At 41.8% G+C, this 15,063-nt stretch overlaps 1 protein-coding gene across 1 annotated transcript; it reads right to left on the bottom strand.

Annotated features, from left to right (window-relative positions):
* Positions 1–1,675: 1,675 nt before the first annotated feature.
* On the bottom strand, positions 1,676–11,073 carry COMMD2 (COMM domain containing 2). Its single transcript, XM_056850043.1, has 5 exons — positions 10,961–11,073; positions 8,812–8,889; positions 6,143–6,225; positions 4,266–4,439; positions 1,676–2,090 (listed from the first exon to the last, which is right to left on the bottom strand). Exons 1-5 carry the CDS (start codon positions 11,025–11,027, stop codon positions 1,893–1,895), a joined length of 600 nt encoding a protein of 199 aa, XP_056706021.1. The 5' UTR covers positions 11,028–11,073; the 3' UTR covers positions 1,676–1,892.
* Between the last annotated feature and the right edge of the window lie 3,990 nt (positions 11,074–15,063).

Here is a 15,063-nt window from a genome sequence, read left to right as displayed (position 1 = left end):
TCTCTCATGGGGTAAAGATAAACAGAAGTGTAATGAACCCCAGCTATAGCAGTGGATGGAAGAAAAAAATTGCAAACCCATGGAAATTCTGTGAACATGAGATTTTTCACCTGGTACAATACTAACTTTAATAACACTACTCAACCTTAAACCTTATGCAAGTACTTCACTTAGAAAACAATCTACTCCACAAAATGCATTTACCTCACCCACCATAGCCTATGTTTGACATACAGTTAGACACATTGGGGTCTGTAGGCTAACTGGGAAAAGAGTGAATATATGAAACTGCCTGTTTATTCTGTCCAAGAACAATGTCCCAAGGTTTCAGGAGAGGATCCCTTTCTGTTATGTTACTTAAGATTAACTGGATACGTCAAGAACGGAACCTATGATGATCGATGCGAAAAGCACCTAATTTAATAGAAAAGGACAGTTGGTTTTTATATGCTGACTTTCTCTACCACTTGAGAAAGAATCAAAGCAGCTTACAATCACCTTCCCTTCCCCTCCCCCACAACAGACACTCTGTGAGGTAGGTGGGGCTGAGAGCTCCAAGAGAGCTGTGACTAGCCCAAGGTCACCCAGCTGGCTTCATGTGTAGGAATGAGGAAACCAACCCAGGTCACTAGATTAGCATCTGCCAATCATGTGGAGGAGTTGGGAACCAAACCTGGTTCTCCAGATTAGAGTTTACTGCTCCAAACCACCACTCTTGACCACTACACCACGCAGGCTAGAGGTCAGCCACGCTGTTCCAAAGCAAAATCCCAAAAGCCATGCAATACCTTTTATTAAGACTAACCCCCCAAATAGTACAAAATTGTGTACAAGCTTTCAAGGTCTCCAGAACTTTTCATTATGCTGATTTGGGGGGCCGGGGCTGGTCTTAATAAAATGCATTCACGTGGCTTTGATCAGCCTAATGTTGGTGTGAATCTTATCATATATCCTTCAGATGTGACTCTCTGGGTAAGGAACGGGAACAGATTAATCTGTAGCATACAATACTATAAAAGGTAGAGGATTACATACAAATCCAAAATCCATAACACTATTCATACAATTGTCTCATTGACACCAATCCAATGCAGACAGATTACATATAATTATTATTTATTAACTGCTCTGAAAACTGATTAATGCAAGACATTTCCTTCTAGTTGAGCAGTCCCAACTGCCTTGGCCATCTACTTGCATGAAAAATGTAGCATATATACAGTCCATTCACACAGAAAGCTAGCAATAACTCCTACCATCACAGGGACATTTTTTTTCCAGGTTCCCTGTTTGAACGTTATGCTATCCTACGACATCCACTGAACAGTTCAGGCGCAGGAGGTTCAGTAAACCAGAAAATCATGTTCCTTGTTTAACATAGCAATTTTCACCAGAGGCTGCTGTTATTTACTTATAAACATCAGCACCAACCAGCAATTATGGAACGAGGAATGTTTCCTCCGTATAATGGAGTAGCAGATTGCTCAAGGATTACCTTGAGCTCAAGAAATGGCAGGAAACCGTATTACTGTGTGTTTCTTGATTCTTGTGGATCAAAAAGAGAGAGAGAGAGAGAGAGAGAAAGAGAAAAAAAACATTTTGGTCACTGTGCCAATAAATAAAGAGAACTGCAAAAGTGTTACGTGAAAGGCAGCTCTGCAAAGTTAGAAAAACTCATGTGCTCAGCTAATTAATTTACATCTGGCTAAAGTAATGACAATTACACTAACTAGCATTAGACGGCATTATAAGGATAACACCCAAACAAGTTCAGCCTGGAAACATTGCCTCAAGATCCAGGCACAGGAAAGAGTTCTGACTGATCTAGATGCTTTGTTGTTTTGTGAACGCCGTTGTCCACTGTTCCATCATGTTTACCGAGGTGACAGACACTATTTGATGTTCCGAACTATTCGCCTACAATGATTTGTTTTCATTTCCCCCAAAGCCTGTTCAAGTTGCTGAATCAGATGGAGCAACGTAGAAGGGTCAGTTTGTAATATTTGGGCAGTTTGGCTTCCATTCTGTTCAAGGTGCAGTTTCAGAGTCACAACTGGCTTAATTTGTTGTCTCAGACTTCTGCTGGCAAGCTGTTAGGAGATGTAAATAAAAGAGTGGTGAGATTTTTTAAAAAATTAAAAGGAATACTGAATAAAACAGAATGATATAGACAATTCAAGGCATACATAATTCAACAGTGTTTATGGGGGAAATATGTTATCTGTTCCTCCATTTTTAATTAATGTACAGTACTCATTATTTCATCAAACAATTTAATATTATTGTTCCAAAATTTAAAGAGACTTACAAAATAAAAATTTAAAAAAAATAACACCACAGATAACAAAGACGCCATCCACTAAACATTTCTGACACTGAATCTGTGATTCAAATTGATTAGGAAACTAGATTTTAATAGGTTGTGGATTTGTATTTTAGTTATTGTTGCTTGCTTTTGGTAGGGTATAAATTTATGAATATGTTTTAACTTATTGTAATCTGTCTCGAGTCCCTTGTGGGTGAAAGGCAGACTAAAAGTGCTTAGATACAAACCAAATCTCATCATCCTCTTAATTGTTGTAAATTCCCTTATATAAATATATATTTCCAGGTATTTTCTTTTGTTCATGAGGCTCAACTAACCAACCACTTGAAATGTTCCTTTGTAGGGCTCTAATGGTGTGGCAGAAACATAGTGAGATGGAAAAACAGTACAAAAACCCTCTATGCCATTGCTTGGCAGCTGGTGGCTCACAACTGAAAGTGGGGAAGCCCTTCCCAGATCAGCTTGGTTTCCAGCTTAGTAAAACTGAGCTTTGAGGATAAATCATCAAAAAGCTTGTTTTACTCTATCTGAAATTGGAGTTCAAAAGTCCATGGTACACCTAATTATGCTGTCAGAAGCACCACTGGGTTATGGGTATCCCTTTTCCAGAACCCCACCTCCTTTCCTACTCTGTCCTCCTGATGGGGAGATGGGTTAGAAGGAAGCAGTCAAGCATAAGGACATTTTTGAAGATGCACTGCATTTTCTTCTCTCTTTTCTCTCCCTCAGTAGCTGGGATGGATCATATAAATAATAGCTGGTGATTTCTGGAAAATTTATGTCCCCATAACACCAGACATCCCAGAATGCCTGACAGTAGAGCATTAATTTCCAGAAAGCATCAGGTACCAGCTACTTGGGGCAAAGGGGAGAAGAGAAGGATGAGAGAAAACAGAGGGCTGCTATTAGAATTTTCCTTCCCACTGCCTGCCTGCTGCCACCGTCAGTCACTACCCACCAACAGGGCATATACATTTGGGTGGGGCAGAAATGCAAAGGAGGGGAAGAAGGAATTTTTCTCTGGCTCAGATTTACCTTTCAAGCCAGAGGTATTTAGATGCTCATTTCACTTTGAAGACGGACATGTCGAACTGCTTAAGCTTGTACTCCAAGCCGCAGGTGTACAAACTTTGTCAGCCTCTCTACTTATAACTAAATCCACCCTAAGGAAGACTATGAGCTGACCTACTGATTAAAAAAAGGGACTTGCTCATCTATTGTGGCCCATGGCTTGCTGTCTGGCTAGCTACAGCTGCCCCCTCTCGCACAGTCTCTCGCTCAGCCTCCAAGTTAATTCCCTCAACTCTCAAGGAGACTGCCTACTTAAGGTAACAAGTCACATAGAATCATAGAGTTAGAAGGGACCAGCAGGGTCATCTAGTCCACCCCCTGCACAATGCAGGAAACTCACAACTACCTCCCCCACACACACCCAGTGACCCCCACTCCATGCCCAGAAGATATCCAAGATGCCCTTCCTCTCATCATCTGCCAAAGGTCATAGAATCAGCATTGCTGACAGATGGCCATCTAGCCTCTGCTTAAAACCTCCAGGGAAGGAGAGCTTACCACCTCCCGAGGAAGCCTGAGGAACCGCCCTAATTGTTAGAAAATTCTTCCTAATGTCTAGGCAGAAACTCTTTTGATTTAATTTCAACCCATTGGTTCTGGTCCAATCTTCTGGGGCAACAGAAAACAACTCGGCACCATCCTCTATATGACAGCCCTTCAAGTACTTGAAGTACTTGTCTACATGACAACTCACTATGCAGCTTGCTTGGTAAGTGCTCTTTTACCAATAATCTCATACAAAAACTTGTATGAACAACAATACTGCTGCCTCAATCACTTTGAAGCTGCAACCTTTAACTTGCATTGCGCTGTGAGAGAACTACCTAAAAGAAGCCTGTGAATATTCGCTAAGGAAGTAGACTCTTACTTGTACATCTAGACGCCATTCAAGGCTGTGATAGCTGGGGAGCTTCGGTGCCAACTCACTCAAAATACTCCTTATCTCCTTTCTGTTGTCAAGATACAGCTGAAGTAGCAAGGCATTCAGTTCTTCAGAGAATCCCAGTATAAGCACAGTGTCTTGGAAATCTATCTCAGAAATCTAGAAATTGACAAGCAAAGTTAGTTCTCAGTTGCGTTAAATCTATTTTACTGATAATCTCTGCATTACACGCTGTGGTTTACAGTCAACTATGCTTGAATGACAGGAAACATTCAGTAAAAAAGAACAAGAGTCCAGTAGCACCTTAAAGACTAACAAAATTTCTGGTAGGGTTTGAGCTTTCGTGAGCCACAGCTTACTTCTTCAGGTACCATCATGATCTATCCCCTAGGAAACATTCAAATGCTGGATTGGATCCAGCCAATTTTTTCCTCTCAATCTCACCCAATTTTCCTCCCTCTTACAGTCCCCATCCCCCAAATGGCTTTTGTCCATGCAGTTCCATTGATCCCCATCATAGGTCCATGGCTCAGTGGTACAGCATCTGCCTGGCATGCAGAAGGTCCCAGGTTCAATCCCCAGCATAGCCAGGTAAAAGGATCAGGTAGTAGGTGATGAGACTAGTGATACAGTAAATACATACACAACCATAGGCACTCTCTTCACTATTTTAATCAAGTGCCTACACCATAGCAATGAATACCAACAGAGTAATAGTAATCCTAGCAGTAAAGTTGCTAAATGATCAGAAAAAAAGTATTTTGGCTTGCTCTTGTGCCTTTAAGAACAGCTAAATTGCTTCATTTATAGCCCACCTTTCTCAGCAGTGGGGACTGAAAGTGGCTTACATTGTTTCCTTCTCCACCATTTTATCCTCACAACAACTTTCTGAGGTTGGTTCAGCTGGATAGGTGTGTGGCTAGCCCAAGACCACCCACTCAGTGACACCTTTCACAGCATTATTTTGATTTATTTACTTATTGACATCATTTATAATCCGCCTTTCTCACTTGGACTCAAGGCAGATTACAGAGTGAGGCAATACAATCAACTGGATGGGGCATTCAGTAAACAATACAATAAGATTATGAGGGTTGCCAGCTCTGGGTTGGGAAATACCTAGAGATTTGGGGGGAGGAGTCCGGGGAGGGCGGAGTTTGGGGGAGAAACCTCAACAGGGCATAATGCCATAGAGTCCACCCCCCAAATGCAGCCATTTTCTCCCGGGGAACTGATCTTGGTCATCTGGAGATCAATCGTAAAAGCAGGAGATCTCCAGGTGCCACCTGGAGGTTGGCAACCTTAAAGATTAGGGTTGTAAGACTCAATCAGAAATCTAAAAACAGCTGAAGCAAAACGAGTCTTATCATGACACGTTAAATGATATAAAAATTACATAGTAGGATCCTAGTTTCAGTAAGCTAAACACAGTAGTATAGACCACAGTCCCTAGTAATTTATCTAAGTAACTTCATGAATCATTTAGTTCAGTGTAACTCTATTGCCTGTGTAGAAAAACCCTCTTGAATAATTCAGTTTGGCATCGTTTGCGGATAGCCAGGAGAGTGACACAAGGTGGCGACCACAACGGAGAAAGCAAGTGTACAGGCGTTTGTTGATTTTGCCTATTTGCAGGTTGGAACCTGCAGAAGACCTTGCTCAGAGGAGCGAAGCTGTCATGGTGGTGCATAGGGGGAGAGGTTGTTAAAGGCACAGAGTACAGGCCAGGAAAAGTGAGCAACTACACAGTGGCTGCAGCAAAGAGATCTGCAGTCGAACCTCTTTTAACTGTGTATGAGATCATTTAGTAGAATCAACACCACATTCATTTTGCTAAACTGCACAATCTGAGTGACTCTTACCATGAGTTTTGAGCTCTCTGTGAGAAGATACGTCAGTCCCTCTACTCCATGCTGAACTGTCTCACTGCTAACGTTAAGTTTTCCTGGGGGGGAAATCAGTAAAGTTACAACACTTGAATTGGCTACAGAAGGGACTCATCCATTATGATATACAGAATGAGAAATAGCTAATAAAAACTGCTTCAGTTGCAAACCCAAATACACTTACTAGAAGCAAGTTCCACTGAACTCAACACACAATGGTACTGTTACCATATATTTAAGCACATGTAGATGATTATCTATAATGGAAAACAGAAGCAGAATGAGGCCTACCGACAGAGATGATTCAGACCTCCATCTGGCAATATTCTACTTAAGTGAACACAAAGAGCCAAACTATTTTGCGTAGGAGAGAGAAGGTGGTGTGGTGGTGGTAGTGGAGGAAGTGTTTACACCTTGGACCTTACACTGTTTTCCTGATCATAACCACTTCCGATCCCTAGCCTTCGGACTGCCCTTTCAGAGGAGGAGGAAGAGGAGAAGAAGAAGGGTTGGTTTTTATATGCTGACTTTCTCTACCACTTAAGGAAGAATCAAACCAGCTCACAATCACCTTCCCTTCCCCACAACAGACACTCTGTGAGGTAGGTGGAGCTGAGAGAGCTCTAAGAGAGCTGTGACTAGCCTAAGGTCACCCAGCTGGCTTCATGTGTAGGAGTAGGGAAACCAACCCCATTCACCACATTAGCGTCCACCGCTCATGTGGAAGAGTGGAGAATCAAACCTGGTTCTCCAGATACATTAAACACTGTTGCCCTGATCAGCTTTGCCACCTCTTTAGCAGTGATCCCCAATGTGGCACCCACAAGGCACAGCGATGCCTGCTAATGTGTCCCCGGCACCCACATACTTCTTCCCCAAAACAAAGAAAAAATCCTGGCTTCCCCACCCCCATCTCATTGGAACAGGAAGTACTTCAGAAGAACCCAGACAGCATCACCCCTGCGCCTGTAGAGAGCACCCATTTAAAAACAGCTGCCTCCAGCTGCCTCCTCGTAGGAGATACTTGGCTTGAAAATTCGTACATTTGTGACTGCCCCTATCTCAGGGACAGCTATTCTCTGGGGTGGCCATTCCCCCTCTCCAGCAGCCATTTTGTGGCTGGACCCACTACCTGTTCTCAAAATTCAATATGGTCTGCAGGCATAAGAAGGTCAATGGAGCACTACAGCACCTTACACAAGGGGAAAAGCCACAGCTCCCCCACATAGTGTACAGTTCGGTTGGGGCTATAATTAATAGTGTTTGTTTCTTAGACACGTCAGCAAAGACCAATTTAATAACTTGTCGATCCTTTGGAATCTGAGAAACAACACCTAGCAGCATCTTAACAATTTTAAAAAATGGCTAAAGGACTCCTTTTTATGTTTAGAGAAGCAAGGGGTGTGGTCCTCCTAGCACTGTGCCACTACAAAGTGCACAACTTGCAGATAATTTTAATATATTATTCAGACAGGTAATCCATCATCGGTATTCTGATCTTAGGCAGTGCTAGCAGATATGTATCTTGCACATCTTCTGAACATGTAGACTGGATCTAGGATGGTAATCTGTATGCATTAAAAAAACTGGATGCATATGCATCAATGACAGTTCCATTCACATCAGACTACCAGTGTAGTCTGAAACACATCAATTTCAACAGACTTAGAAGGGACTCTGCATAGGATTGCACTGTAAGATCTCAACAGTTTCACTCATCTGATCAGGGACTCCTGCAGGTGCCACCCTGCAAATGGGAAAGATCAACAACCACCCATACACATGCATTCTCCGTTGTGGTCTGCACCTTATGAGGTCAGGAAGGTTCCCGCTCTCCTGCCATTTTGCAAACTATGCAAAACTGAATTATTCAGGAAGGCATTTTTGCAAAGGGAAGAGCTTTATTATAAAAGAATTGATTCAGAAATAATGCTTTAATAAAGGGAAAGAGTATAGTATAGTATAGTATAGTATAGTATAGTATAGTATAGTATAGTATAGTATAGTGTAGAAAGACTATACTACTGGGTATAGTACATACTATCTGCCATGGTATGTATTATGTGCATCTTTTAATATGCCTTGTTAATGTTTGTTTTGTTTCCAGATTTTTTTACTTGGTTTTAATTTCCACATCCTAATCATATTACATTGCTTATTGGATGCCCCATCCTATTGACTGCGTTGACTTACAGTGGGTAATCCACTTTGAGTCTCAGTGAGAAAGGCAGAACATGAATATCACAACATTATAAAAATAAAAATCCAATGTTTATATCCCTTATTTTATGCATACATACACACAGTTTCAGGATCAAGTCCATAACTTTGTTCTGCCTTTTGTTAAACATATTTACTCCTTTAAGTATAGAGGTAGAAATAAAATGTTTTTCAAAAAGTGTAGAAGATGAGGAAACAGACAAGACTTTTTTAAAAAAAAGAAGCAATGGTTAGCTTTTCAAGTGTTCTTTGTCCTTCTGGCACATAAAAAGTGTTATTTGTACCACAGAAATTTAAATAATTTATTTTGATGTTCTGTAACATACAGAACACACCACCATGTCCATAACAAAGCATTGATTTTAACCACTATCATAATTGCTTTTAATGGCCACAAGTAATTCTGATGTTTCTTTTATTCTTACTTGCTGCTCCTTCATAGATTTTTGGGTTTGTGCCTTTCCTTAAGAACTCCATTGCAATCCGGCCAAATTCACTGACAACTGCAAAAAAAAAAGGGGTGTGTGTGAGAAGAACATTGGCAGAGTTCAGTGGCTAAAAAAATTATGGTTTAGTCACAGAACTTGCTTAGATGCCACACATGGAGCACCAAAACATTTGCCACTAAGTTTAGAATTATAGGATACTTGTAAGGGAGTTTACAAGTATTCTGCTCCAGAAAATGACTTTTAAAAAGTCACAACACATAAGCATGTCCACTATCACTAATCTACAACTTAGTTTTCACGTTGATTAATAATCCACACTTTCCACAGGCCAGGCATTAGATGCTTCAAATCCTTTATTAGAAAGTGACAAACATTAGGTTTCATAATAAGTAATGAATATACACAGGAGCATCCTGTACAATGGCTTCAGTGCACTTGCACAAATCAGCATATAGTTTACATACACTTGGATTACTGGCAGCTGTTCACCTCTATCATTTCTTTTTCTGTAAGGCAGACCTTTAGTTCCCAAAAAGGTTTGCCTGCCCTTCCCTTCGCATACTGGTTATTCTGGCATCCTACCTACATCTCCAAGATACCTTAAAGACTGCATTTGTTTCTGTACTAAGCCATGTTTGCAAAAATAGTTTGCAGACCCTAACTACTTTATATTAACAGCATCCTGCAAATAGCTACAGCCAGCGCCAGATTTACCTATAAGCTAAACAAGCTATAGCTTAGGGCCCCACTCTCTTGGGGCCCCCCAAAAAATTTAAAGGAAAAAAAACCTGGATGTACATTTCAGCTCAGGAGCCCCCTGGCGCAGAGTGTTAAGCTGCAGTACTGCAGTCAAAAGCTCTGCTCACGACCTGAGTTCGATCCCGACGGAAGTCGGTTTCAGGTAGCCGGCTCAAGGTTGACTCAGCCTTCCATCCTTCCGAGGTCGGTAAAATGAGTACCTACCTTGCTGGGGGTAAAGGGAAGATGACTGGGGAAGGCACTGGCAAACCACCCCGTAAACAAAGTCTGCCTTGGAAACGTCGGGATGTGAAGTCCCCCATGGGTCAGGAATGACCCGGTGCTTGCACAGGGGACCTTTACCTTTACACATTTCAGTTCAACAATTACTTTGATAAAATACATATTTTGTTATGTGCAAATTAGGTCCATAAATTACCATATAGCATATATTCAACACAAAAACCAGCGACAATTTGTTGTTGACAAAGGGCAGCTGGACATATAAAGGGCCCCATTACCTTCAATAGCTTAGGGCCTCATCAAACCTAAATCTGGCCCTGGCTACATCCCAGCAAAGGGAGGAAATCGAACCTTGCAGCCTGTTGTGGTACTTTTCTGGTTGCACAGATTATTGTTGTGTTTTTCTCCCTCCCAGTGCGAAGGAATCTCTCAAGCTGAAATCCGGCCGCCTCAGTTTGAAGTGCATCGTACCACGCCTGGGTTCTTCCTTAACCTCACCCTCCTGCATGTGCGAACCAGAACTAAGTTTGCCAAGGTAGAAATCTTCCTCTTTTAACAGCTGCATGTCAGGCGGAAGTTCCTAAAAAGCCTTTCGCTGTTTCAGAGGGGAAGCTACACAATCACAGGAGCTCTGTCACCAAGCCCAAGTACTTCATATATCTCCTCGGGAGTAGTAGAAAAGAGCAAGAGTCCAGTAGCACCTTAAAGACTAACAAAAATATTTTCTGGCAGGGTAGGAGCTTTCGTGAGCCACAGCATGAGCTACTGGACTCTTGCTCTTTTTTACTACTGCAGACAGCTCACGCTGTGGCTCACGAAAGCTCCTACCCTGCCAGAAAATATTTTTGTTAGTCTTTAAGGTGCTACTGGACTCTTGCTCTTTTCTACTACTGCAGACAGACTAACTACTGCAGACAGACTAAAGCTCCTACCCTACCAGAAAATATTGCTGTTAGTCTTTAAGGTGCTACTGGACTCTTGCTCTTTTCTACTACTGCAGACAGACTAACACAGCCACCCACTGTGAATCCTCCTCGGGAGGTTTAACTCTATCGCAGGCTATAACTGCACCTCTGCATTTGCGCACGGGAGCTGTTCCCTGGGGCCAGTGGGGCTCGGGGCGGAGAACGGCAGTGGCCGGTACCTGAGCTCTCCACCTGGGTAAGGAAGCCCAGGTGCTCCTTGTGCTCCTCCGAAAGCACCAGCAACATCCTCCAAGCTGAGCGCCTCTCGCCGTCCGAACACTCTGCTTCCTGACTGCGGCGCGCAGCAAAATAAAAGTCCCCCAGTAGCCAAGAGGAGTCACAGGAATGATTGTTCCGGCGGGAAAATACGACCCACACTGAAGGTTCCGCGTTTGGAACTGTCTTCTAAAACTGCGCCCAAGCGCCCAGCCAGCCTCGGGTTGGGTCGCCCTCTGGGTTGCCAGGTCCTTCTTTGCCACCGGCGGGAGGTTTTTGGGGCGGAGCCTGAGGAGGGCAGGGTTTGGGGAGGGGAGGGACTTGAATGCCATAGAGTCCAGTTGCCAAAGGGGCCATTTTCTCCAGGGGAGCTGATCTCTATCGGCTGGAGATCAGTTGTAATAGCAGGAGATATCCAGCTAGTACCTGGAGGTTGGTTGGAAGAAGAAAATACCTATGCTGGAAATAGGAGAAACTATAATAAATGGCAGCACGTGGCTTCAGAGATAATATAATGTGAAATATACCAATTGGGAAACAATATTATAGAATATAATAATTCTATTTTTTGGAAAAATCCAAAACACGACATACATGTCGTGTTTTGGATTTTCCAAAAAATAGAATCATTATATTCTATAATATTGTTTTCTTTTCCAGTTGGTATATTTCACATTATATTATCTCTGAAGCCACGTGCTGCCATTTATTATAGCACCTCCTGGAGGTTGGCAACCCCTACCTTTATTGGATTGCGAGTTGGCGACACAGCTGTAAATTGACATGAGGGGGTTAGTTCATGAGGGGCCTGGAGATCTCCCAGAATTACAATGTATATTCAGGCGACAGATCACTTCACCTGTAGAAAAATGCCTGCTTTGGAGAGTGGGCCACATAACGTTATGCCCCGCTGAGGCCACTCCCCAGGCTTCACCCCTAAAATCTCCAGGAATTTCCCAACCCAGAGCTGGCAACCCTCAGCTTGCATGACAGAGGGGATCAGAACCTGAGTCTCCCACATCCTAGTCCTACACTCTAACCTCTGCACCACTTGTCCAATTTACATGTAATTTACGCATTACATGGGGGTGGGTTTTCTACCTATACCAATGCAGCCAAAATGTCAGGTGCAAAGCCTTAGTTGCTGTAAAGATGCCAGTGCTATGACTGGACGATTTACACATCAAAAAGCCTCGGTTATTGCAAGGATGATCCATTCAGACTCTTTTGCACCTGGCTGTGAGTGTCTGCTGCTTTGGGCAGTTCTCTGGAGAAATGTCCAAGAAATAATCTAAATAAATAATGTGTGGTCATTCCTTTATCAGTGTCTGCTGTCAAGAATGCCACGCAGGCATATGGTTCTTTAAAGTCCATGTGGGAAGATCTGAGGTCAACAATATAGATATGAATATTTTGTTTCTTACTACTTCTGAGAATGGCATGGCTGGGGTTTAATTGCTTATTTTTACATAAATGCTTTTGTTAGGTTTAATGTGTTTTTACTCTGAGTCCCAGGAAAACTACGTTCAGACTGTGTGAGTCTCATTAATATTGCCTTAGGAAATGACTTGGGCTTGGATTCTGCCTAGAATTTCCTCAGGCACATTGAGGGGATATTTTGCCAATTTCCCCTCTGGTGGGAGGCCTCTGATTCCCCCTAGCTATTCTTGGGGGAGCAGCATTATGGGGAGCTTTTAGGACAGCCATGGGGGAATTGACAATTGTGAGCCGGTTTGATTCTGCCTTAAGTGGTAGAGAAAGTCAGCATATAAAAAAACCAACTCTTCTTCTTCTTCGATGTGTATTTTAGTAATTATTAACTGTGTCATAAATATTGAATAAGAACTGTTATTTTTAAGTGCAGAAGCTTTTTTTGTATTGTCAACTGAATTAACTTTTATATTTTTAATTGTTTTTATGGGGTACATTAAAAAGAGGGAATAAGAGGGGGGGAAGCATATAATTTCAATAACATCTTTGTCCGTGCCCTTATTACATCCTTTGTCTAGTTTTACTCATCTATACAGTCTTACTCGAATCCATAGTAGCCCTCCTCAGGCTCCGCCCCCAAAATCTCCAGGTATTTCCCAACCTGGAGCTGGCAACCCTAAACGCTACCCAAAAGGTATAATATTTCCTAGCAAATTCTGAAGCAAAACAATCTTTCTCTGAGTGGTGGGATGGAAAGAGATGTCTCAAAGCTCTCAAAAAATACTAATTTCTCCCTGGAGAGCCATATGATTGTCCAAGAAAGCTTGAATTAACGCTAATTACTAAGTTATTTTTCCCTTGGCCACTCTGAAGCCATCCCACACTGCCTCTGAAAGAATCCCACATTCCAAGTTCAGAAGCTTTAACCTAATGAACTTTCTTAAGTTACTCTTCAACACTTTGCCATATTCACAACCATAGGAGGTCAAAGTGTAAGGATGTGTCACTGGCCACCAAGACTAGATTAATTCATGCCATTGTATTTCCTATTACTATGTATGGGTGTGAAAGCTGGTCAGTGAAGAAAGCTGATAGGAAGAAAAAATGATTCCTTTGAAATGTGGTGTTGGAGGAGAGTGTTACAGATAACGTGGACTGCCAAAAAAACAAATCAGTGGGCTATAGATCAAATCAAGCCTAAACTGACCCTAGAAGCAAAAATGACTGAGGCTATCGTATTTTGGTCACATCATGAGACGACAAGAGTCACTGGAAAAGACAGTCATGCTAGGAAATGTTGAGGGCAGCAGGAAAAGAAGAAGAGGAAGACCCAACAAGAGATGGTTTGACTCAATAAAGGAAGCCATGGCCCTCAAATTGCAAGATCTGAGCAAGGCTGTCAAAGATAGGACATTATGGAGGACTTTCATTCATAGGGTCGCAATGAGTCGAAAGCGACTTGACGGCACTTAACCCACACACACAGGAGGTCAAAAACGAATTTTAAAAGTTCCTATGCTAAAGCCAAGTTCTTATTCTTTAACTGGAAACAGTAATGTCATGAAATCGAAAGACGTTTTTTTCCAGAATATTATTAGGTGGGTGAAATCAGTGCCTTCGCTGGCTCATTCCAATTTTAGGAGTTTCAAGCAAGCGGAATTTTATTAGCCCTCTGATAGGCCACCTACAGGGCTGGAGAGTTGTGTGTTCAAGCTCAAGGGATATCAAGTTGTGAGGGTCTGGTCTAAACATATAATGAACAATATATTCAAGGCAAAAACACTAAAAAAAAAAGCACCAGCAAAAGACGACAAAAATCTGCAAGGCAAAAAGACATAAGAACAGCAGTTGCAATAAAAGGAATACTACATTAGAAAATGCTGGAATTTAATATTTGCATATATTATCTATGCCTGCATGGGTTCTGTGGTAATAAATCAAGAACATAACTTGTAAGACAGAAACATAATTTATTTAACTCATAACTCTCCATTACACAGAGCAATGCAACAAAGAGTTATACAGTTAACCACAGAAATATAATAGTGAGCAGAAACTTGCAACAGATACCGTAGTCTCTCCAAGTTCAATTAAACAACTAGTTCTTACTTGCAAAGTCTTTCCAATGCCCTCCTTTTTCAAAAGGAATTTCAGTCCCAACAATATTGAGCAACACAGAAACCGGGCTGTAATCTGCAGCTTGAAAGACATATAGCCCTTAAATAACAACCTAATTACAACAATAATACTAGTTATATAAAATTTAATTCCTGCCTTTTACTAATTAACTTTTTAGATACACAATTTTCCAATTACTTTAGACAAGGTGATGAGCTCAGAAAAGCTTATTCTGCTCTCTAGCAAAATAGACTCTGCTAACTTCCATTTTCTGTCTCTGGCCTGGCTTGGCTAAACCACTCAAGTCCTGGGGGTTACACAAATAGTAGAGGCCTGTTTTTATCTTCAGGCATTGTTTAAGCCTAGTTTTTCAAGTCATCTAGTCTCTTTGACATGCTGTACAAACAATATTCTTTCTGTACAAATGTAATAAAGATGACTCTCCTGTATTCAGATTACATTGTTATTCAAAAGTTACTTTCAGTAGCATTCTAAACTAGCATGAGCTTGCTTTAGA

The sequence above is a fragment of the Euleptes europaea genome, chromosome 5, assembly GCF_029931775.1.
Source record: "Euleptes europaea isolate rEulEur1 chromosome 5, rEulEur1.hap1, whole genome shotgun sequence".
In the NCBI taxonomy this organism is placed as follows: Eukaryota; Metazoa; Chordata; class Lepidosauria; order Squamata; family Sphaerodactylidae; genus Euleptes; species Euleptes europaea.
The sequence above is the reverse complement of the archived record's forward strand: the minus strand, read 5'-3'. Positions and strand labels throughout refer to the sequence as shown.